Raw genomic sequence first — 26,328 nt, 5'->3', positions numbered from 1 at the left:
GACAGTTTTTTTTTGTCTGCGTATAATGCAGTAGCTGAGTGTGTGTTTTTGTATTTCATATTTGCACGTTTATTTATTTATTTTATTTTCTTTTTGTGGAGTGTGGTTGTACTTATCAAACTGTCAGCAGTCAGTATAAGCGTAATGATGTAGAAGAAATGGGCATCTTGGGAAAACATCGCGTCTGTACTTTTTTTTGTGCTCTTTCACTGCTCTTCACCCTGAATTGAGGCATGCATTTTCCATTTTTATGCTGTGGCACAATGCAGAAGGAGGCCCCGGGATGCTGGCAATGCTTAACATTCCCTTTGAATGGATCTGATTTGACTGCGTGATAATTATGTAGCGTTCATGTCTGCTTGGATGTGAAGTGAAGGCGTCAGTCGTGGTGGTATTTGTCTGCGGACATGTCTTAAAATAGTAGTGTGCTGCCACTCTCCCACGGACTGTGTCTTAAAAGGTCATTAACTGTCCAGATGAGGAGATAGCAGGCAGTAAGTGAAGGCCATTTGAATTAGAAGTGTCTGCAGCACCAATCCTTTCTCATCTCAAGTCATTGTGTCCAATGCAAGAGTTGATTAATATCTAACGCTACAGGGATAAATAGTTGGGGGAAAAGTGTCATCAGCTTATTTGCTTATCTTTCCTGCCCAGATTACAAAGGGGGTGGCAAGATAGCAGCTTATAGTTTGATTCAACCTTTTTTTTGTTCATTTGTTCGTTACAAGACCTTTCTTTTGAAATACAGCCCTCCTGTTGACATTAAAACTCATCTTCAGACGATATCAGTGAGCGTGGCATGTCATTGGCTTTGGGGCATTGGCTCTCTAAGTGCTGTCTTTACTGGGCCCCTCTCACTGTTGGAGCTGGATCATTGCTCTCTTTGAATTGCCTATAAAGGAAGTGCTGTGTTTCTGCGTGTAAGAGCAAAGGAGAGAGAGTTTACTCCACATACACACTGGCTACCTCATTTTTAAATATGCAATTATAATGGTGTCTGTTTATGGTGATTTTGGTTATAGCACAGTGGGGCATTAGTCCAGTGAAATGAGTCAGTTCCTGGTTGACCTTGCGTTGTGTTTTGGCATTCCCCGTGGGGGTAAAGGGCTCATTTAGAATGCATGAGAGGAAACTCACCCTGCTGTTCCACCATGCAAGTCGCGGTAGTAATGTAGGCAAGATAAAAGAATGGTAGTGAGATTCTGCACCATTAACACAGATCATACACAGATACGGCTAATTCCCGTGGCCAAAGTACGGCCAGCTATGCATATTGATCTCTCAAATAACTGAAACAGATACTCCATAAAAAACAACCAGAGCTCTTATGCGAGTAAGATGTAAATTTAGCTTGTTCATATGTTCTTCCTAGCAACAGCCACCAACTGTAAATGAGGGTAGTAAACAGAATCCATGCAAAAATAATGCAGTATAAAATCTTTTAATTAGCCTTAAAATGAAAACATTTGCATAATCTCTACTTTCAGATGCCTAGTTATTCCATAACCCGTTCATTAAAGTGGATCAGATGATGTTGTATAAGCAAACAGATACTGTGTGAAACATAAGAAAAAATTACTCTAATCAAATTATACTAATAAAGGGAAATACTATTTTTGACCTAATTAAGTCATTTATCTTGTAGAATCAATTTCATAAGATCTCATGCATTCAGTTTGTGATATTCTCTCAGCAATTTAGTATTGTATGTATTGTAAGCAGATTTTTGTTTAATGATTTAAAATAGTAAACCTGATTTTACACACATGAAAGATTTTAAATGTGCCCAAAATGGCCCCAGCAGTACAGTACATGAGTTGCTTAACCTCAGAGCATGCACAATAATTGGCATTTATAATTGGAAATCTGCACCAGTCCACTGAAATACATGGCTGAGCTACAAATGTCTTTCATGAAGCTAAAATGTTTTCAATGGGTGACTTAATGTATGTAGAGATATTGTGTCATTGTGTATTTGGAGAGAACCCACCCGCTATGGAGTATAACAGGGTCATATACTATACAACAGAATGTCAGATTGTACAGTACAAAAAAATTGTCTAGTTTCTAGGTGAATTCTTTGGCATTTGGGTTTTTGAGTATAAATAGCCTAAATGATTGCTTCATGGAAAACTGTTGTGTTTTACCTATTCTGTGTACAAATAAGTGATATTCCTCAGTAGAATTTGTAATGCATGATGTTCAGTAGATTAATGTTTCTTCAGATGGTTAATAATCATGGGTTGTATTACATTTCCTCTGCTTTCTCCATGGGAGAATAGCCAGGCATTGGTATCTGTAGTTTGGATGGTGTTACGTGTCACTTTAAAAAGCTTCCAGGTTCACAGGCTCACATTAGCAAGCTAGTTAGACTTCATAGTATGTGCTGTACAATTGAAAATGTTGCATTTCAGTGTCACCATGTTGTATCCATTAAGGTATGTTGTCCATAAAAGTTACATTTTACAGAAAATAAATGCATTTTAAAATAATAGCAGAGCAATTGCAAAGTGCTTCAAATTAGGCACGCATAAAAAAGATTGAGGGAAACACAGTACATTACAACATTAGTCTATAATTTTGGTAATGGTGCCATCAGCTGATGTGACCAGTTCACTGGAGTTCAATTCTGATTTCCACTGTTGTGTGTTCCCTCATTTTAATAGCAAACTATATTGTGCAAGTCTGTATTCTAAAATCTGAAAATGGCGTGCCTGCATGGATTAGTACTTTGGTGGACAGGGTTTGTATTAAACATAATTCTGGGCTGAAATCCCAGTTGGGGCCTTGCTATTGGACAGAGACCCTTGCTTCACCCTGTGTTTCTCTGGAGAATGTCCAGATGTATGAATGCACGTTCCGGAGCCTTGTGAGTCATCCTTTCCTGGAACAATATCTCTGCTGAAAAACCTTGTTACCAAAGCAGGCTCCTCCCCTAGTTTCCAGGTATGTCTTGTTTCCTGCAGGCTCAGCTGTGTCGAGACCAAGGCCTCAGGGAGAATCTGTCTCGCTGAAGCTGGCCATATTAATCAAGCAGGATTTACCCACTATCTCAGCAAGCAATCAGGACTTCTAACTTTAGAATTCTATTTATTTATTTATTTTTTGCCACAAGCTGAGTTATCTGATGTAAGAGAAGCAGAGGATATGTCTGGTACTGAATGAGTTACAGAGGAGTCAGATTTTCTTTTTTTCACTCCCTTTCTTGGAATCAGTTGTATTTGAAGTGTCATTAATAGCCATCCCCTGGCCTACTTTTTTTTGTTGTTGTGTAATATATTTAAGCTCTGTGTAGAGAAAGGCAGCCAATTTCTTGATTTCATGAGAGAGAAAAAAGATTCCCATAATCATATAATTTCTAATCCAGTGCGAATGTAGAAAAGCTGATATAAATGTTATTTTTTGTGTATTCATTTGGCAAACATAAATATGTTTTCTTCTTTTATCTGTTTATCCTCTCACTAGGCTTGGGCTGACTATGGCAGTTACATATCTTATGTATGTCCTGGTCCTCCTCGCTGTTCAATATCTCCGCCTCTCAAGCAGTCAGGATGACCTCACTGTCCTCACAGACAAAGGCAAAGTCAGAGGGACGCGGGTCCCAGTGCCGGGTGGATCCGTTGTAGCCTTTCTTGGGATCCCATACGCTGAACCTCCAGTGGGGGACCTCCGCTTCAGAAGACCCGTGCCTCGTAAGGCGTGGTCAGGGGTGTGGGAAGCAAATGAGTTCCCCAGCACCTGCCACCAGCACCGAGATGAGATGTTTCCGGGGTTCCCCGGGGCAGAAATGTGGAACCCCAACACCAGAATGAGCGAGGACTGCCTGTACTTGAATGTGTGGGTGCCCTCCCCCACACCTCATGCCGCGCCTGTAATGGCGTGGATCTACGGGGGCGGCTTCTCCACGGGTACTGCCTCCCTCGAGGTATATGACGGACGGTTCCTGAGCAACACCGAAGGAGTTCTGGTGGTGTCCTTCAACTACAGGGTAGGGGCATTGGGTTTCCTGGCCTTGCCCGGCAGCCAGGGGGTGTCTGGCAATGCGGGGCTGTTCGATCAGAGGATGGCTCTGCAGTGGATTAGCGACAACATTGCTGCCTTCGGGGGTGACCCGCAAGCGGTCACGCTGTTCGGGGAGAGCGCCGGCGCCGCCTCTGTCAACTTCCACGTGCTGTCCCCGGGGAGTCACGCCCTGTTCACCCGGGCCATTCTGCAGAGCGGCAGCGTCAACGCTCCCTGGGCAGCCGTCCCAGAGGGCGAGGCCTGGAACAGATCCATCGCCCTGGCCAGGCTGCTAGACTGCGAGAGCGGGAGCGCCACCGGCATGGAGGACTGCCTCCGCAGGCTGGGGCCAGAGGAGATAGTGAGCCAGCAGCACAACGTCCTAAAGCAGCACCTGCCTGTGGGATCGGCTTTCATACCCACTGTGGACGGCGACTTCCTCGCCGACCTGCCCAGCGTTCTGATCCAGTCCGGCCAGTTTAAAAAAACCGAATTCTTACTGGGTGTGAACAAAGACGAGGGGACGTACTTCTTGGTGTATGGGGCTCCGGGGTTCAGCATTGAGCATGAGAGCCTCATCACCGTAGATGACCTCCTGCAGGTGGTTGGACTATTCTTCCCAGGGCTCAGTGACATCGCCCGGGATGCAGTGGCCTTTTATTACACAGACTGGACCGACGAATTCAATGGAAAGAAGAACCGCGACGCCCTCAACAGCATCATCGGGGATTACTACATCACTTGCCCCTTGCTGGAGGTCACACAGAGGTTTGCCACCTTTGGAAATGATGCATACCTCTACTTCTTTGACCACCGTTCCTCCAGGAACACCTGGCCACCGTGGATGGGCGTGATGCACGGCTATGAGATCGAGTTTGTCTTTGGCCTCCCACTCAATCGGAGCCTGGGATACACTGTGGAAGAGGAGGCCATGAGCAGGAAGATCATGAAGTACTGGGCCAACTTTGCCAGGACCGGGTGAGTCTCTCTCCAGCACTGTGTACTAAAGTGAAATGCAGGTACACCAGACATCTTTGGAATGATAAAACGGATTGTAGTAGTTGAGTATGTGTACAGTAATGCATATGAACAAAAAATTATCATTCACTTGACAGAGACAAAAGGGATCACTCTTGACTCCAATTGGGGGCAATGTTTTGTGCCAAAACAAAGAGGGATCCAAAAGGAGATGATCTCATTCGTCGCAGTAGGCGATGGTGATGGAGGGCACAAACATTTAGTAGTTCAAGTTCAGGTTCTACTGTGTTAAGAGAGAGGTTTTGCTGATGACAGTACCTCTCTTTCTGTCATGCACCTCATCACACTGTATGATTCAGACCATTTATCAGGAGACATCACTGTCAGCTCATACAGTGGGGGGTTCGTTTTTGACAGGAACCCAAATGTGCCGGGGCCAGCGACTTGGCCTGTGTTCAGTGCCGGGACTCAGGAGTACATCTCACTGAATTCAGACTCCCCAAGAACGCTCAAAAAACTGAGAGCCATGCAGTGCAAATTCTGGGACAGTTTTCTCCCCAAACTCCAGGACATGACAGGTAAGAAGCACCTCCACAGTGCCCCTCCTGCTGCTAGACTTTCCTTCCATAATCTCCGTCACACTGCTTGTCTTTAGCACAGGGGGTTTAAAGACAACAATTTTGTACAAAACTCATTGTACTTATGCTGTGTGCTGTCAGGGGGATGAATGTTGGAGTTTGAGTGGGTGTGAGGGTTTCGCTTCAGAAAGATGTAATATTAGAGCATGAATACTGTTCAAATTATTCTGAGAGTTCATTATGACAACACAATCCTTGCCCTTACTGTTCTGGATATAGAACTGTCACATTCACATTTTAGTTGTGGTGTGAACATGTGTGAAACATTCACCACAGACATATTATCATTTTTCATGGCAAGCTCGTTGTTAATAAACAAATCGCTCGAACTTACTGAAATTTTATTGCTGTTTATATATTCTGTTTTTTTTTTCCTTTAAAGGCCACTTCCAAAAACTGCTTAATTTTCTAAATGTAGAACTTAGTCAAATTTAGTCACTCCCAAGGCACAGCTGAAAACAGATGTTAGTTTTAGTTTATCTTTCTTTCTTTCAAAATAAATTCCATGTATGGTGTAGTGTGCTCAGCATTGAGAGAAAATTGTATTCCCCTTTTACAAAGTTTTAGTGAGACAGTCCACCACAATACACCGCAACTGATAACATGAGTTTGCTCTCACTCTCTCTCTCCCTCTATACCGTCAGACACACACACACCGACACACATGAGTGCGACTTGTTTTCTGTTCCTTCTTAGATGAGTGGTATTGGTAATGTTTTCTATTTGTAGATCTGTCAACAGGGGTCAGTTCTGTATTGAACTGAAATTATGTGGTCAGTTCCAATTCAGATGTGATCAAGTGTAGATGTGAGAACTGAATTGGAATTTCAAGCTTTGAAGTCTTGGGAAAGGGATTTGACAGAGTGAAGAAGGTGGAATTAATCGGTCCTATTTATTTCTAGTGCAGTGCCACATACTTTGTTTTCAGTTTGTTACACTGAGTAGCTTGACAAACTTTTTCCACCAATCACTGTCAATTGTCAATGGAATGAGACATTTCATAAGGGTTTTATAGACTGTGGATGATAAAACAGAATGCTAATCTATAAAAGACATCTAAAAACCAAGATCTAATAGAGGTTTTATTTTTCAAATTCCTGCTTCAGTGTGCTTTAATTTTTATTCTGTTAAATATACAATTTTTGATACATTTTTGTGACTGAAAATTCAGAGAGGTTTTCGGGTTTAGTGGGTACAAAATTGATTTAACTTCCTTTTCAGTCATGACATGAGACATTGAATACAGCCCATTAAAAAGCCCAGCAAGCGTATGCATAAAAGGACAGTGATTAGACAGACCCACTACCAACCTGCTGCCCTTCCCAGGGCTGCAGTATCTGTCTTCCTGAGGGAGGTTTGTCTCCCTAAGACTCCTGGCTCACTAGTGCTCACGACCACCTGCAAACCCAGGCTTCTGTTTCCAAACAAACAAAGGAGCACTGCTGAAGCTTTGCTCAGAGGAAGTTGTTCACTAGGGAGAGTTCAGAAAATGAACTTCAAGGTGCAGTTTTTACACTCGGCTTTCCCTGTGTGAAATCTGCACAGATCCGTCGCTCTGCCTTTGGAGACCTCTGGAAGTGGAGTGATGGAAAATGTCCTGCTTTTATGTTAAGGACATTTTAACATAAGGCACAGCCAGGCTTGAATGTCACAGTTTTTTTTTTTTGCCGGAGTTCCTTTTTCTATTTTTTCCTCATTTATCACAGATCCTTTTTTTAACTCATGGCTCTACATTAATTTTTGGGCTTTCTCTGTTGGGATGAGGTGTACTCAACTTTCATATTTCAAATGTAGGGCACCTGAGACAGTCGACTTAAGGTGTGATCAGGGAAGCTAATGGCCCAAAAAGAAGCCTACTTTAAGTGTTCTAGAAAAGAGGAGCGACCTCACGCAGGTCTCCTCATCAGCCCATCAACATCACATACTGTCAACAAAAAAGAACAGAGCATTCTGTATAGAAATAAATTTTATAACAGGTAAGTTACATTTCAGAGTTTTAACCAAAAGTTGTTATAAAATTATATTACACACACACACACACACACACGTGTTCATATATATATATGTGTGTGTGTGTGTGTGTGTGTTCACTTGGCCCCTGACAAAAATGTCAAGGTGCAACCCCTCTTCCATGGCAGTGGGTTCTGACCTTTTTGTGGGCCTCTGTTCAGGCCTTTAAAATGCTAGACATTCTTCTGGAAGTCCATACATTACTGTGCAATGCATTTTATTTGCTTTTGACCTGCTTTAAAATTCACACATGCAACCTACAGCACATGTGAATTGCATATTTTGGGGTCAGGCAACCATGCAGACATGGCTCAAGGACTTGCACAAGAACAGTCACACATATTTATTATAAGGTTACCTTAGTAACAGAGAAGAGGCATGTGCAGCAGTGATATGGAATAGAGGAAAGGATGCTGCATTTGTGAGGTTTGCAGGTTTGATACCCAGGAGGGACAGTGCTGCTTTGCCCTCAGGCAAGGTGCTTCATTCATTACAGTTCAAACCCAGCAGCACAAATGAGGCGGCATGATAGCTTTGACTTCAAACTGTAGGTCATCCCTGGATGAGGACGTCTGCTGAGCAAATACGTAATACATGCGTAATAGTGTGCTTCACAAAAATGAGAAGCCAGCTGTACCGAAGAGGAGCTAGTGATAGATGTGTGAGAGGTGTGAGAGATGAGGCCTTTGCAGAACAACGGTAGGAGGAGAGGAAGAGTTGGAGCTGCAGGTTTAGTGACTTTATGTTTTTTCTTCTCTTTCCTTTTCCCTCTGCCTCTTCCTTTCACTTTCTCTCTCTCCCCCCCTCTTCCTCTCTCCTCAGTGAGCATTGACAAAGCAGAGCTGCAGTGGAAGACCCAGTTCCATCGCTGGCTCTCTTACATGCTGGATTGGAAAAATCAATTTAATGACTATAGCCTCAAAAAGAACCAATGTGGCATACTTTAACTGCGTGTCTGTTTGTGCAAGTTTTAAGTGTATCACTTCATTAAACAGTATAATTCAATTTTCCAACAAAAAAATATGGGGATTACATACTTAAGTAAATGTTGATGATAGCGTACATTATGTATCCCTTATTTTATATTCCTCATATAAACTGGTTACGAATGCAGATTGTACCCCACTGACTTGCATGTGTTGAACACATTTTCTCTGAAATGAAGTCACATACCATATAGTACAGTTCTGAAAAACCGTGCATGTTAGAAAGCATTTTTTCATAGGTCAAGTGTGATTTCCCCCAATTTATTCCAGGATTGTGAACTCTCACTTAAATATGTAGTTTGTTTGTTTTATTATAATTTTTTGCCGGATTTTTTTGTTCATATTTTTTATGACTGTAAAGTCAATATTTGATCAGTGATCAAAATGACAAATTTCTAGGGAGTTCTGATCTATGGATTCTAAAATGGGTACTATGAAATGGGCACTTTTGTATTACAGACACCGAAACTGAAAGTAGCCCGCTTACAATCAAGAGTTAAATAAAAGCAGTTCATTTTAATTTTCATATAACCAAAGTTATATTTAAATTTATCCGGAAATGTCACAGACATTTGGGAAATGATTAAGGAGATGTAATTTAGGTAGGTTAAACTTTGCACTATGCTCTTCAATATTTGGCTTATGACTAAGTGGTCTAAAATCAGAAACAAAAGAATGTTTGTCTCCAGAATGAAGTTGGATTGCATCGTCACTAACATTACCAAAAATAACATGTAGGCAGCCAAACACTAAAGAGAGCATGGTAAGTTGGTGAGGGAAGGTTACCCGAGTTGATTGCTGTCCAAGCAGATCAATGGAATAAATGCGAAAGAGCAAACTTAACAGGCTGTCAAAAAGTACTTTCAGTAATTTATCTGAGTATCTCTGCCCAACAATACACATAGTTAGGTACATGTATTCTGGCTTTATTCATTTTAGTACTAACCAGATACCTAACCTTAGCTGGCATTCTGGTTCTGCACTGAAATATGTCTATGAAGCAATCTATGTATGTAAACTGAACTACATTTAATGCTGCTTTTCCTTGATATGGATAGTTGATGTGAAAACCGTATGTTACTGTTACTTGCGAATGCAAAAAATAGCTATTTCAGTGATTGTTTTCAATGCTAGTTATTCTTTTTAAGGTGTTATCAATAGAAGATGCTGCTAGGTACTGGCTGCTGACCATTGTGCCTATTTATTACAGTAGGATATCTGACAGATTCACCACATATAAATAGGTGCTCCAAATGACTATGTAAATGATACAGCATATACAAATTGATTCAACTGCAATGTGGACCATTAATTACCACCATTACTTTCACTGAGAAATCAGTAATATGCATGCAGGTAGCTATAAAGAGCTAGCTAAACAAGTTAGCATTCGGTAGCACAAGAGCTAGCATCGCATGGCTACTAAACTATAATTAGTGGTTTTATCAAAACAACATAAAATCTTATGGGTGTTTATGTCAGGAAGGCACACAAATATTTTTCTGAATTACAGCAATTAGAGGAGTAGCTATTGGGCTAAATTAACCAAGTGGATACTGGTTGCTGCCTTAGATGAGTGGAAAAATTGCCAGATTTGAAAATGGTGAACCCGCAAAAAAAAAGAGCCATATTTCTTGCCCCAAAAAAGCCTAATGTTTGCCAAAAAAAAAAAACGTGAACGTGCCGCACTCATGCACACACTTGCCACCAATGTGATGACTTGAAAATTCAGCCACTTTTCTTATTTTAGTTTATTATTTATTTTATTGTTTCGCTACTAGCTATGATTTCCCTTCACATGCTAATGTTAAGCGTTTCATTGCCAGCTAACAACTGCATATCTGCTATATTGATAAAGGTGCATTTGACAAATAAACTTTGATTTAATCACTCGACTAACTCCAGTTAATAGACTAGACATGTTATCTAATGTTATTAATAGGCAAATTACCGCTTACCTTCGTGCAAATGTATCCATCTGTCTCTGTCTGCGGTATTGACTGCACGTGTCCAAGTTTTATCCGCAACAGACACTTTTTCAAGTTTGTCTTTGGCTTGGGGTGTGGAATAAAAATAACCCCACCCCCTCAGCTACTTTTAAATTTAAATGTTGATTAAAAATATGATTGAGCTTTATTTTTTGCACACATATTAAATATATTCAGCTGCAAGAGAATACAAAGAGACCAAAATAATAATCATTTGCATTGCCTCTACGGGTTTATCGCGAGAACATGAGAAAGCACAATCACAAAGGCATGATCATGAGAAAACTTTTGCTTTTGCAATGTCAAGGTCATGAGATAAGCAATTTTATGTTTCTGTGGACATTATTATAATATTTGCCAGAAGGAAGATGCAAATATAAAACAGGAAATGTCAATATGTCATGTTTACTGAAATGTGATTTCATCAATACTAGAAACTTTATAGGTCAATCACTCCTTTAGAACATGGGCAGATGGGGCTTCATTATGCCAGTGGAAAACAGTGGCACAAAGAGCTGTCTATTTTATAGTTACCATCTTGAGGCAGTCAAACCACTTGGACTGTAATATATGTGAGTATTTAGACATGTCATTAATGTGACCTCATACAGTTCCAAATCATCTGTGTTTCATTGTATTTACGTTTAATGATTAAGACCTTATTGCACAGTATTACTGCATAGAAACCCTTAGCACCAAATGGAATTACTTCTGTGCCTACATGGTGTTTATATATGAACAATTCCTTTTAAAACCTTTTGAAGGCATGCATGGTTTTACATAAAATGTACTTATAGCAGACTACATAAGTACAATGTCACTGCGATATTAAACATTCCAAGTGAAATGTACCTTGTATACTCGAATCAAGGACTAATAGAGATATTCAGATTCAGTGAACTAGCTGAGTTCAAGCTACATTTGCAGGGGCTTTATGAGATGGCTCAAACCATTGGGGCATGTTTACCTATACCCACATGACCCATTGTACTGATTGAATCACTCAGGCTGCTGTCATTGCATTTGTAGTGCAGTCATAACAAAGGATAAATTTAATGAACCAAAGTGCACTGGTTGAACACACAATAAAATATATTTACAATGCGATGCATGTTCTCACAACTTTCAGTTGATGGACATGCAACAGTATGAATGAATGAATCTTTGATCTCTACACAATATGCCTAATTTGTACATGAACTATCCATTGCAGTGTCATAGAATCATTAGTCTTTGTTCCAATGATGTTTGGCCAGGTGATTGAATTTGTTGGTTTTTGCATGCAACCCTTCCAAAGAGACTGCTGACATGGAGGTAGCATTTTATTGTTCATTTTGAGATGTGGAGACCCAAAGATCCACTAAAATCTTCACTGTACTTCGTGGTATGTTTAATAATATGTCTTTTTAATACCCTAGTACAACACAAAGTGATGGAAGGCTACAATACAGTTCCTCAACCCTGAGGTTAACAGTCTTGTGGGACACCTATACTGATTTGAAATAGAACACCTCGTTAAATAAAATAGACCATTAGCTGTGCCATTTTAGAAAGCCTTTTTCCTCATTTTCATCAAGGGTGCCAATAATTCTGGACCTGACTGTATTTATATATCACATTGTGCCATAAATAACTGCTTCTGGTGTCAACAACGCAAAAGCATTCCAGGTCAAGACCTCTAGAGAGAAGCTAGATTAGAGAGAGCACTTCCATAAGCAATGTGGGAAGCTTGTTGATTTTGTCTTGTGCTGAAAATGTATCTGACTTCACTGGGCCTGAGATTGCTGATGGAGGGAGGGGGCTGAGACAGAGAAATGTGATTACTGTTATGTATGCATTGTCCTTACACTGTCAGAAACAATAGAAAGTTGATCACTAAAAAGGGAGTAATACAGATGAGCCGTCAGTTGTCGAGGGCTCAAAGGAATGTAAAACAAATGACCTTTTTGACATCTATCATACCACTTTCTCTTGATATATGGAATAGGTGATTGACTTAGATCTGAAGTCCTATGCACAGTGCCTGGGTGATTTATAAAAGTGATGCACTGACACAGATATATAGCAGTCAGACCGGTTTATAGAAATTAGCGTCAGTTTGTCCTTTAACTTAGGTTTTCACTGCTTTGTTTGTGATGCCTCTTTTATTAAGGTTTTCAGGTTTCATGTGTGTGATATCCAGTAAAAATGGCAGGATGTGGTCTATAGTCTATAGCTTTGATTGATGGGCTCTTTGCACAGATTGCATTTATTTATGATTTATATTTATATGATTTACCCTTTTATGCCTTAATATTAGTGCCATCTTTAAAATGGTATTACCTTTTTATAAAGAGTGTATAGAGCATTACAGTGGAGTATTATATGTGGATATGTGGTATTATAATGTAAAACTGGCTGTATTAAATAATAAAATGGTGTAATTACATATATATATATATATATATGCACATATATACAAACATATACACACACGGTTGTAGAAACTGAATGTGTCTTGTGTCTTATGTCTTGTGGAAAGGATGCAGTGACATTTTTGTGTGTTCTCTGTGTGATGTGACATCACTGTTTTCCACATAAAATGATGTGTTCCATGTAATCACCATCACCTGGTTTGTGGGTCTTTTGGTTTTTATTAAAAGGACAGAAGCAGTCTTTAAATGCCACAGTCATTCATTTGTAAACTAATCACTCAGAACTGGCTCTTCAGTGACCTTTTCGGAGGTACGGCAGTGTAAAACTGCTCCTGGTGCTTCCAGAGCTGAGAGGCATCACATCCCCTCGAACGTCAATAACACTGGGGCTGCTTCACAGAATCTGCCATTTCATAAACATTTTTACCTTGACAACGTACTCTGTAGATTCAATTTGAAATTTATGGCAGCGCGAGCTGAATCAATTGATGGCTTGTAAAATTTTCTTGAGGGCTGCACTGGCACGTCCAGCGAAGGACACTTTTTAGAATGTTACGCAAACAGTCAGAGATAATACATCATTTTCAGAAAAATATGAAGGGCTTCATAATTATCGGTTTGGGTAATTGATGGTGGAGTGGTGTGGGGGTATTTTACACAATTTAGAAAGATTTCCAATGTTTACACCATTGCATTCTAGCCATATGGATCCGGTTTATGGATATTCTGTTTCACACAGCAATATTGGCTGTACACAGCTGTGAGGCATTGACCCCACCCTCTGGAGGACCCTCCCGATCAGAACGGATATCCGAACAGCATGTCTGCCCAGCAGCAGCTTAGAGTAGAAACTATAATTCTATATACAAGCAATGTCATATTGACTGAATCTTGTAGCACAACACTACCTGTATTATTTATCTAAAATATTGTGACATTGTCTTATCATACATACACATACTATCACCTGGATTCAGTCAAAGGTATTACATTATCTCATTATCTGTAGACATATACACTGTATGTATAAGATAAAGTGACTTCAATCAGACCTGACATAGCAGCTCAAGAGAAAGTCTCTTTTGTAATGTGGCACTATCCCTCAAGATGACTTCTGATGGGTTTTGGTTGAATTTGGGGCTGCGTGACCTTATCCCACTTGTCAGGGCAACTGAACAGGTAAGTTGATTGAACTGAAGTCAGGGAGTGCTACCCTTAAGAATAGCAGGATGATCAGATATCAGTCTAGACTATGGGAAGCAAGGTCCTTCAGCCCATTGCAGTGCAGCTTGCTGTCCTTGGAAACTCATTTTTATATTTATGGTTACGGCTAGATTTTTGTCATCAGCAGAATTGTTCACCAACAGGCAGGGGGGCCTCATCTCTCAGGATATTTTTATGCAACTGCAAATTTTTTATTATTTTTTTGTGACCCAGACCTGTTTCTTTTTTCATCGAAAATACCTCAGCATCATACTGTGGTCTCTGCAGCTTCGACCGGCAAAACCACAGCACTGCTTCTAATTATAGTGGTAATTACACTCAAGTCAAGATATGGATTTTAAGATTTGTTTTCTCTTCTGCTGTCCTGCCTTTCACTGTGGCTTAGTGTTGTCACTGAGTTGGAGATGTACAAGTGATCAATGACTGCATTTCTCACTTGATTTTGGGGCAAAAAAAATTGATTTTCACTTGTGGTCAAAGGAACGGGTGAAGACGGCAACATTTTACAAATATTTTCCCCATCTTTCCAAAATGTTTTTTTTTTTAAAGCAAAGGGACAATGGACCCAGCCTAATCTGTCCTGGTGCATAGGGTTTCAAGGAAGCTGCTCTCCTGCAGTGAGAATTCTCAGGCCAGGCAGGTAATTTGTTCCTCCTCCCGTGAATTCAATGTGGGGAACAGGCGTGGGGTGATTGACAGGCACCGGCCGAGATGCTGTGGCAACAAGGGGTTGGGGACCATCCTATGTCATCTTGCAGTATTCACCTATCATAGTGATATATCATTTAAATAAGGTACAGGGGGCTTGGCAGAAAATACACTGTCAATTTTCAAAGCCTGTGTGGATTTGAAATAACAACTACAACTTGTAACCTTTTAACTGATTGGACAGCTTACATATACAGAACTTTTTAAAACTCATGTTTTACTAATATTTTACAGTTTCTAAAATTATGTTGATTCTCTCTCTCTCTTTCTCTGTCTGGCTTCCTGTGTATGAGAACGAGAGACAAAGGGAGGGAGAGAGCATTCTTGTTGAAGATAGCTTTAGATTTATATGACTTTAGATCACTTTATTTCTCTTTTCATTCTTCTCAGCACTGTTCTCACTTACTGGTAGGTTATGCAATACATAAATGAGCTGAGGTATTTGGTGCATTTGCTGAGGCAAAATAGGCCAAGGTGGATATGTTGATAGTACAAGAATAGAAAGTCTCACCACTTTTTCAGTTTGCCTTGGTCTGAGAGGGAGGATAGAGATTTTTTGGGGCATATTTACTGCTTATAGATTAGTGGATCTCGGAAGAAAGCTGACTTTGATCAAGCTACATTGCAAAGCCTTTGATGTGAGATTTAAACTAGGTACCCGGTGCATGCAGTTTTTCAAAGTAAGAGGTGGGCTGGGTTGTGGTGATTCTGCATTGATTCAGATAACAGTTTTTTATGATGGATGGAGAGAGAAGGTAGAACAGATAGCACGTGTGGTTTGCTTGCATGCATGTTTGTCTGTGTGTGTGTGTGTGCCAGAAAGCAATGAATGTGTTTTAACTCTGAGCCATGACTGGTTAGCACTGTCCAATAGCCTGTGTCCAATACTGTTCAGGGCGCAAAGGATCAATACCATGTGTGAATTCCATTGGAGGACTTTCCTATCCTTTGAAATATGAAATACCTGTTGCTGTACCCATATTTTTTGTTTAGTTGTCATTTCTTTTTTGTTCCTGAAGTCTGCTTGGTTGACAGAAGAATGGGCACTGTTGTTTTGTAATCAATGACTAGACCGAATCCTCAGATTGAAGTGGATGGGATTATTAGTTCTTGTCCAATGGATTGGCTTATTGCCTGCAGAGCTGGAGCATTTGGAAAACCTGATGACCACTGTGCAGTTGCGTGAGATGATAGAGCACTAAAAATGATGACAGGGGAGTGGATGGAATCACAGCTTTGACCCACCTGCTAACGGCAAATTACAGTATTGATGACTGCTTGTCTCTGGGGTTTGGACCTGGGGCTCTCCTTGACAAGTGAAAAATGCAGCTGTCAGTAGCAGCTCTGTGATTTGCCCATGAGGCAGGTGGCTAAGAGTGTTGATTGAATATCGGCCTGGTGTCAATGTCCACTGTGAAGGTGAGGCTTCCCAAAGGAAGCTTTTTTTTTTTTGAAAAGGGAGTAAAGCAATTTTGATCAGGCATTGATCAGTCCTTTCTGGCTCACACCAATACAGACTGACTTTACATCTGAGAGCACACGTAAAAAAAAAAGTCCCAAATGCTGTGCGGATAAGTTCAGTATTATGGACCAGGTACATTAACTACGCAAGCATATAATAGAAAGCAAATGCAGTGCAAAAAGACAGCAGTCTCGCCTTGTTTCTCAAACCCCTTTTCTCTCTGTGACCCTTGCTCTTTTTATTTCTCCATCTTCCTCTCACTCCTCTGTTTAATATCAGCAACAAGTGATCTATCACTTTATTTCATCCACTGCTGAGTGTTGCTCACTGGAACTCAGAGGAAACAGAGGAAGGCAGACATATCCCGCTCCTTGCCTCCTTCCATGGGCAGTGAAAGTACTGGGCTTCATATTTATTCATAGTTAATGGTAAGAGCCTCTTCCCCTGATCAGCTCAGTGTTATCTTCAGTGTTATGACTCACAGTAATGTGTGCTGGTCTGAGACAGACGTGCCTGACCTCATCTCACGGCATAAAAAGATTCCTTTGAGAAGACGACCTGGGAACCTCGAGGCGTGCTACCCTGCACTTTTGAAGAAGTAGCGGGCCCCACTCAAAGGAGACCGCCGCGCTTTGTTTAATTTGATTACTGGGAAATTGAATATGTCCCAAGTTCGAAGGTCATCTCGGAAACTTCACCCACATGAATGATAATGTAGATAAAGCAGAACATAAAAGGTACGGGAAGATAGAAAAATGTCTTTTGGGGGACATATCTTCAAGCAGCATTCCCGGCATCGGAGCTGACTTTGAGAAATGAGTTCAGGCAAGCTGAGGACAGCACAGGACATTACAAAGAAGAATATATTCATTGCAATGTGGGGACGGGGGGGGGGGGGGGGGGGGGGGGGGACAAAAACTAATGAAGGAGTTTGGGCCTTTAGTTTATTTTCAAGTAGATTAAATGTATTACCAGGGTAAGATGCAGCTTTACTCATCACCTTTATGTATTAATAATCTCCCCTTCATAAGTAGGGTGTCTGGTAATAAACAGTTTTCTCTTAATTTGTATTACTGCATGTGCCTTAATAAATATTACTACCTTTCCTAAGCAGTGTATGTGTCAACAAAGCATCCCCACTGTTGTTAGCAATTAATACTGTATATAAACAAATGTGTCTTTTGTCACCTTAACATATTTCTGAACAGGAAAAGTTTTGCTTTTCGATTTTTTTTTTTTTTTTTTTGCCAACCTTTGCAGATGAAGACCAAATCTGTAATCAGCTTAAACATGTTGGTGCATATGTTTATTTATATATTTTTTTTGCAATATTCATAGCAGTATTGGAAAGCAGAGCCGTTTTGAGCCAGAGTTTGCGGTGCACTGCTTCCCATTTCCCGGAGAGGATAGACACTTCGGTAATTGCGTTGATTCCATTTCAGAGTTTGATAAGACTGGCTCTTAGCAGAGGCCGTCAGTGGAAATAAACGCTGAAAGTTGCTTCAGGCTACTAGCTCCTGGGACGGAAAGATGAGCTCATCTGCCATCTTCTGCAAAACTTTGCCCTGCGTGCTTGATATTGAAAGCCAGTCAGGTCCTCCCCACTCCTGTAATGGTGGAATCTAAATGGCTTCATATCGATTTGACGAAGCAAACCTTTCCACTGCCTCCAAACAGTAATGTCATCTTAAAAAAAAAAAAAAAAAGGATCTCATAAAATAGATCCATTCTAATTTTATTTCCAGGAAAATAAATCAGATTAGATGTGACCTGTAAGGTCATGTTGTATTTACTCTTGTTAGAAAGAAGACACAGCACCTATATGTGTGTGTCTGACCTAGTACAAGAAAGCAAAACATATCAAGTGTCCCGGGCCCATCTCTGCATTCCTGTAAGGAAATGGGATTCTCCTACTGCGTGTGTGTGTGTCAGAGAGAGGAGAGAGAAAATAGGGTTACCTGTGAATGTAAAAACACAGTCAATAATGAAAGAAAGTACCACAACTGGCTCATAAGGTCCGTTTATCCAAATTTATCTTCATGCATCCGAAAGAATCCTGGCAAAAAAGCACACCTCCCTTGACTGGTGCATTTACAGCCTGGAAAACTGGGTTCTGAGTACATGTTCATGGGGCACCATCTAAATGGAACATTTTATTTATTTATTTATTTATTTATTTATTTATTTATTTATTTTCATGCCTGTAAGTTAATAATCTGAATGTCTAACGTGTTATCATGTTGGAGGGTCTACCATTCCTATACCAGGCGCCCTGTGACTGCGGCTGTATGGGGCCAACAGAGTTCTGCAGAATTAATTAGAGCGTTAATTAGCAGCAATGGTATTGTTTTTGGTCAAATAGCACAACAGGAGTGTTTAAATAAATAGTTTCTCAGCCTACTTGGAATTGCCAGTTAGTCCCTCTAAAGTTTCTGCCATGCCACCAACGACTGCATATCAGGAGCAGAGTAACTAAAGCGCATTAAATTAACTGCTGATATGCTTGCCTGTGGGTCAGTGATAATTTTACACCATATAGTGCTACAGGAGAGAGCAAGCACAGATTGCAGACTAGGCATACCACATCACTGGCAGCCTGAGCCAAATGATGACTCTAATATAGCCCATCATAGCATACTACAATCCATTATCACCACTTTCATTTCCATTATCAGAAAAGGATACTCTATACTTACCTTAGGTCTTGATTTTATGGACTGAGGCTTTGGGATCATATTATTTTCTAATCTGAACCGTAAAATTTACCCTCTCTTTGGCACTGTAAATGTAGTCATTTAGAACCACCCAACCCCCCACCCCCCTACGCCCTCAAATTATGTTCATGTTAAAAAATAACATTTTGAAAGCTATATTTATCTTGCACTGTATTTACACCTGGGGCTAGGATTTGATACTAACAAGACAGCGTGAGCTTCATCTTAGTCAAAGCATTCAAATTGCTTGGTGGCCCAGATTCCCAAGATCAGCACATGCATCTTTTCTCTAAAACCCACATTGTAATTGTTCAGGTGCAGATATACTATATGACTGCTACCACAAGGTGCCCATCTTATATGGAGCAAAGTGAGTTCATGAAACCGGATTTCTAGAGAGGGGTGATTGGGTAGAAGGCTTCAGGTGGCTGCCCCTGGCCAGCCTATGGAAACCCGGGACCCAGGGAGCAGGTTATAACCGACAGCTTTCTAAGGAGGATGGAGTGGGGAACACCTCTGTAATCACAAACTGCCAGACGGCCAAACCCTCTGGGGACAGCAATCCATTCCCTTCCTGGTTCCGTCTAAAGTGAGGCAAATAGATGTTTATAAGATGCGTTATGTAGAAAGTGCTCCTTTTATTCTTGATTGATTGCCAAAGTGTCAGAGTATTTTCAGGTAGATGTGTGAGGCTCACTCTGCTGGGCTGTAACATGTCCTTATTTGTTAAAAAAGGGAAGAAAATGATGTGTGCTTTCTGAAAAAAAAGTTTAAAAGAAGAGAGAGCCATCTGTGTCGCCGGTGTCCCATTCTCTCTGTTGGAGGAGTGGGTCTGGGTCATTAATCAACCTATCAGAGGGATGCCAGGGAATTAAATGCTTCTATTGAAGAGGAATTATTTTTGCTCCTGTCCCTGTGAGGCTATTATCAAAACACCCTCAGCGTGAAATTGCACAGGGATTTTTTATGTTCCGCCTTTTTCCAGGAGCAACCCAGAGGAACTTCACAGGTCCCGAATGGAACCCCATCACTGCAGAACATCAGCATTTTAGAACCTCAGCAAGGAAACCACTCGATTTAAAGGGCAAGGCTGGATTAACGCACAGGCCCAATATGACAAAAAGAGGCCCAACAACATACCAAAAAATCTAATATAAGCTAATGGCAATAAACAATAATTGGAATTTAATATAAAGAATTTTGGTTCAAGGAGAGATATGAAGCGGCCGATCAGTGAATCATCTTTAGCTCCTCAGCATTTGACTTACTCAGAAATAGATTGAGGTCCGCCATCTTTAAGGACATTCCAACCTGTTAAATGAGGGAGGTAGGAGCGAGGAGTTAGGAGGTTCCCGAAGGATGCTTGAGCAAGGAAACACGGGTGCATTGACATGGCTTCAAACTAACGCTTCACTGAACGGACATTTAATTTGCCTAATACACACGTCCTCAGTTCCTCTGTCCTTGTGTCCTTTCCTCGAGTGATTTTTCTGCATCCTCTGTTGAGTGGAGCTAAGGAAGCAAGGAAAGGATGCAAGGAGGTAAAATAACCGATAGGAAAGAGCCTTATCCAAGCCCTAGGTAGCCTGCTAATGAGCGCAGCAGCATTTTTCAATAGCATACAATAACCTGCAGTTAGCATGTAAAATGAGTTTAAATAGTGACATTTTTATACACTTTACAATGTAGAGCTGATCAAGTTAGGCTTATAACATTTTTGCATTTTGACTAGGCTGATCACAGACTTTTCCCCGGAAATGTCTTCTTTTTTAGACTGCAAAAAGAAAATAGATGAGATTTCTAAATTCCCAAAATGTTAGGTTAGTTTTGCTCATGCCATATACCATATTTCTACAAACAAATAGTCTAGTATTATGTTCATAACACCAACCTGCCCCTGTCTTTTAAAATTCAATATATGGTCACCCCAGTTGTGAGTTGACATTTATTACAAAGTTAATGGGCTTAAGTAGAAGAAAATGAAAGTTACATGGATGCACTGAAGCCTTTATTGCACTCAATATTTTTTCAGCCTACCTGTGAATACAAGTTTTTCTCAAATATTTGCCAAATAGGCATACCTCAATCCATTATCCACTTCAGGCTAGGATTTGATACAAACAAGCCTGAGCTTAGCTGATGTCGTAATCTAAGCATTAAATTAGTGGGCTAAAGTAGAAAAAATCAGCGTTTGACAGTATTACAGATGCCACTACCCACGGGTCTGAGGAGGTCATGGTCTCTCCCTGCCAGAGGGATACATAGATATAGATTTTACAGTTTGAAAACCAGACCCACCCCCCAAAATGTAAACACCATGTATATATGTTTAAATATTGCAATATTTGTTGATACAAATGTATGTTTGCTATTGTATATTGTTGTAAATGCAGTATATAAACAGTGCCCTCCAAAAGTATTAGCATAAAATACATTAGCTATTTTATGCAACAAAAAAAATTCAGTGCTTTGTGCACCCTCCCTTTTCAGGGATACCACTACAGATTCAGCATCTATAGAGATTTTTTTGATATTGGTGAACATATTGGGGGATGTTGGAGGGACTTTTGTACAGAATTCCCTTTTCACACTAAGCAAATCAACAACAGTTGGTATGGTAGATGAAGGTTCCAGTACATTAAGCTTTCTCTTGCTTCACTCTGCTTCTTTGTCTCTGCTCCTCGTGTGTTTCTCAGAACAGGCTCATATGCCCTGGAAGAAGCCAGGCACCAGCCTTGTATAGGAAATGGACCCACGGCTCGCTTAACCCTCCATACCAGCTCTTGTGATACAGGTGTGGGAATGAGAAAACAGTAGTTTTGGTGAGAATGCAAAAATAGAAGACCTTTGTTGAAGAGAAGCCTGTGAAGAAGGACTGGCCCATGGACTGGTACCTGACAGTTCACACAGGACAAAGCGTGCTAGACCTGTAACAGACCAGCTGGGTACTCACATGTAGGCCTACACTCAAAACATAAGGCTTAACAGTATATGGTAATTTATATAATCAGTCACCAGCACCTTTACTTTGAATTGTTTAGTTGGTACACTGAGCTTACTAGAACACTGAGGTTAAAAATAAAAAATAAAGAATATATATATATATATATATATATATACAAATTGTACATTTTAATTTGCAGACTGGTATTCCATGATTGGAGGAAACCTTCAACTAAGAAAAATAGGCAACACGTCTTCATCTTGTTGCATAATGGTATTCACTGTTTGAGCACAACAACTTTAAAAATATAATTTTAGTACAAGTTTCATTTAAGTTTAGTTCAGTTTAAAACTACCAGCTGAAGCTATCACACTGATTCCCAGATTCACTTTGACCTAACAAAACAATGTAGCTGTGAAGATATCCACGACACTCAGTAACCTCATATACCTTCGTGCCTTATTTTCCTGCTACATTTATCGCATATCTCCTGTATTTGCTTTAGACTGTATGAGTATGCTTGCTTTCAACTGCTTGATGGAAGACCAGCTTCAAATAGAGTAGAGAAAAATCAAAAGCTGGAAGGGCACCGTATTAGCAGCTCCTATACCCTGCAGAGGCAAAAAGTTCCATTGCATACAAATCTGAAGCATCTTACTGTGTGAAGTTCCAAGGGTCAATCCGAAATGTCAGAATTTCTCACTTTTCAGAAGTGAGAACATTGAAAATAACAACACAGAAACCGTGCCGGAAACAGACAGGCTTTTTTCTCTGCCCAAAATTTTCAGACGCAGACTCCACTTTGTTTCCTTAAATATTGCAAAATTGCTTTCAAATAAACAAGTGGGCTAAGTGTCACTACTGCTCTGCTCAGTTCTGCAGCACTGTGAGATTGATATAAGTAGGCCTGGCATACTGAGCAGTGCAAAAGATTATCATACAAATATTTGCCTTCTCACGTTATTTTTGGCTTGAACAATGGCTGCAAACTGGGAGGGTGCAAAGGGCAGGCCTGAAGCAGCCAAGTGACTTGCTTTCACATTGTTCATTTTCTTTCTCTGCTTCATATGCCATTGTTTCTCATTTTTGACGTGCTTATTCATCCAATATTTCATCCTTTTAATTTTATTCAAAAAGTGATATTTTTGGAACAGTACATTCCTCCTCTTCCGCACGGCCAAAGTGTTCTGACAATTCCACAATACTCAACCAATGGGAATTTCTTGAACATTTTCAGTTGGAATGTGGAATTCACTCAATCATAAACCTGACATGGACTTGAGGAAGGGGGCAGAGGTAAACAGAATTTGTGTGGAGGACAATGGATGGAACCTCAGGCGATTGGCTTTTTAAACATTTTGAGTTAAAACGTGATGACAACAAAATATATTAGCATAGTGTTTGTTCTTAAAAGAAAACACAGAATATCATATTGTTTTTGCCATGAGAAAGAAGATTCTCAGTCTCTGTCAGAATCAATAAGCAGGCAACCCCACAGAGCTGCTCCGGGATGTGCATTTAGGTAGCACGGCCTCTTCCCCTTTAACCACTGGCCACAAATTCAGCAATCCGGTTCCCAAGCAACCATGTAAATTAAGGGAGGAAAAATGTAATTACCAGGAAGACAGGACATAACATACCTGGAAACTTGTCACCTTTGGGCAAAATCTGTCGTTTTGATACAGAAATGGGTCGCCCATGGGAATCATGTAGACCCAATGAATATGTTATTTATTAATAAAAAATAAAAAATACATTTATTACTATTATTATTATTTTTATTTATTTATTTATTTATTTATTTATTTATTTATTTATTTATTTATTTATTTTTGGGGGAGGGGGTGTGTCTCATAATGGGAAAATTATTGGGAAAATACACAGTTCTGCACATTGTTATTGCCTCATTTGTTGATCAAATAATTGCTGAGTCAAAAAAGGTCTGCAAGTCACTTTAGAGTTAAAAAGGCCCCAATGATTTTTCTAACTAGATGCTTCTTTGGAGGAAAATACCCGGCTGAACTAACATAGCTAAGTGTTTAGTTTGTTAGTTTAGCTAACTTCTGACAAAAGTAACACTACGAAGTGTTAGCTAGCTGTAGTTTCTGCTACTGTGTAAAGCGTCTTTGCGACAATCTTCTGTAAATAGCGCTCTAAAAACAAAATTGATTTGATTTGATTTATAGATTCGGCTGATAGGGAACAGTGCTGCTGAAAATACTATTGACCATGTAAACTTTTTTACAAGATTTTTTTTAAAAATGCACAATGTAATTGATGTACACCTTGATTAAAGCTGTCCGCAGTCTTATATTTTATAATATTACACAGTTTAACTGATATTATTTTGTGTAGGACTTATTTTCTGCTAACTATGATTGTTCCCATACAGAACAAGAGGGCTGGAACTGATGAAGAGACGATAATTATTGACCCGGCAAAGAAAGAAATAAAATAAAAAACTTGCCAATGCTCCCCCTGGTTCAACCCTCTGTCTTTTTTTTCCCTTATTCCCCCTTTCTTCCTGTCTCCCCCCTTTTATGACTGTTATCCCGAGTCCATTATTGGTCTTTTTGACAGTATAGGCTATATGGTATACATAAATATACTCCCCCCCACACCCAAACAAAATGAAAGTAAATAAATAAATAAATAAATGTGCCTGTTCAATCAGTGCTGGCAGTTTGCGTAAAACACCTCAAAGCTCTTAATAATCGATACAAGAAGCTGGCCGCCTTGTCCTCCAGACACAAAATATTGCCATCCTTCCTCCCTGCACACTTTAGCGGGTTAGATTTATCTTGCCTTAATTGATTCAAGGAGCACCGGTGAAAGAGTATGCCGAGTGGTTCTCTCAAACTGGCAGCCGATGCAGCGCAATCAAACAGCGCTTCAGCCTCGCAGGCTGACTGGCACCCTGCTCCTTATGTGCATGAAAAACTGCTGCTTATCTATATTTCAGTGTTGTTTCTTTTCACTGTTTAATACACACACACACACACCTATGCATGTATGTGTGTGCGTGTGTTCAACCAAACATGTTCCTTTGCTTTAGTACTACATCCAAGAGGCACTGGAATTTATATTTAGTAGCTAACTTTCTTTGCATGTAAGGATCCTCTCCTTCAGTCTGTTGAAGAACTGGCAATAAGTTATTTCTTGATGAAATGTTCGAGAAACACAGCATAAAATCTGACATAATGACCATCCAATTAATGCACCTCTCTTTGACTTGAGCCTCTCAGCATGAAAAGAACACATTAAATAACTAAAGGAAGGATAAACTCAATTTATCCATCCATTCAAGGTAACACAGCGATAGGCTTTTTCATCATTCCAGTGCTTTGTATAGGCTGAAATGCCTTGTAAGAAAAGGGTGTTCTCGGAAAGGTGAGATATGACTCGGCATGGAATGTGATGTCAATGAATATGTAAATGCTCAGAGGACAAATGCTCTATTATAGGCAGATGGTCCAGTGTCATGATGCCGCATGTCTGGTCGCCCCAAATCCCTTTTCTGGGGGGTACTCCATTTCAGCTTTCTGGTTCAGTAATTGCCAGTCCAATTGCTTTTCTGCATCTATTTTTCAAGATCCTCTCCACTTCTAGCCCACAGGTCTTTGGAATGAGCAAATACATTCCTATGGACCGGGTTTACAAACAAACAAAAAATAATAATTATCCCGAGAGCAGAACCAAAAATGGAATGCAATGAATTACCAGTGTTTAAAGTGTATATATATATATATATATATATATATATATTTCTGTTACATTTATATAGTTATATTTTCATGACTATAGAAAAGAAATGACCTTACACTGATATGCAGGCTGTGTCAATGAGAAATCCACTGTAATTTTGAAAGACAAACACCCATCTGCTTCTCTTCCCTCTAGCATTTCAGATATGCTCACAAATTAATATTTCATTTTGAGTGCACAGGGGCTAACTTGTGATATGATTTCCTATTCTCGCAGCCATATGTACAGTATGCATGCTGAACAGCTGGAAAGTAGCTTGATAGTTAGTTCTCGTATTTTACTCTGCCAAAGACAGCGTCTAAAGGGAACAAATTCAGGAGCTCAGGGGACTGAACGAGGGCCATTTAGGTTGGTAGCTGTACTGTAGTTACCCGAGCCATCCATAATACATCTGTTATTTTTTAATGTGTGAAAAATTTGCTTTATATATCATAACCTCTTTTCCATTATTAGAAAATTGTTGAACAAAATACAGGTAGGAAAAAGAAAACAAAC

General features: G+C 40.1%; 1 protein-coding gene across 3 annotated transcripts in view; it reads left to right on the top strand.

The window, feature by feature from the left end:
* Positions 1–24,543, top strand: part of LOC118210328 (cholinesterase-like) — a 33,745-nt gene extending 9,202 nt beyond the window's left edge. Inside the window, exons 2-4 of one of the 3 annotated variants that reach the window (XM_035386423.1) lie at positions 3,466–4,980; positions 5,398–5,558; positions 24,461–24,543. In XM_035386423.1, coding sequence (XP_035242314.1) covers positions 3,479–4,980; positions 5,398–5,558; positions 24,461–24,480 — 1,683 coding nt within the window. In that variant the 5' untranslated portion in view covers positions 3,466–3,478 and the 3' untranslated portion in view covers positions 24,481–24,543. Of the gene's footprint in view, positions 1–3,465; positions 4,981–5,397; positions 5,559–8,450; positions 10,505–21,820; positions 21,919–24,460 lie in introns of those variants that run through there. The other 2 variants (XM_035386422.1, XM_035386421.1) reach the window with 2 other exon arrangements.
* The last annotated feature ends 1,785 nt before the right edge of the window (positions 24,544–26,328 follow it).

This window comes from Anguilla anguilla, chromosome 12 (genome assembly GCF_013347855.1).
Source record: "Anguilla anguilla isolate fAngAng1 chromosome 12, fAngAng1.pri, whole genome shotgun sequence".
Lineage (NCBI taxonomy): Eukaryota > Metazoa > Chordata > Actinopteri > Anguilliformes > Anguillidae > Anguilla > Anguilla anguilla.
The sequence above is the reverse complement of the archived record's forward strand: the minus strand, read 5'-3'. Positions and strand labels throughout refer to the sequence as shown.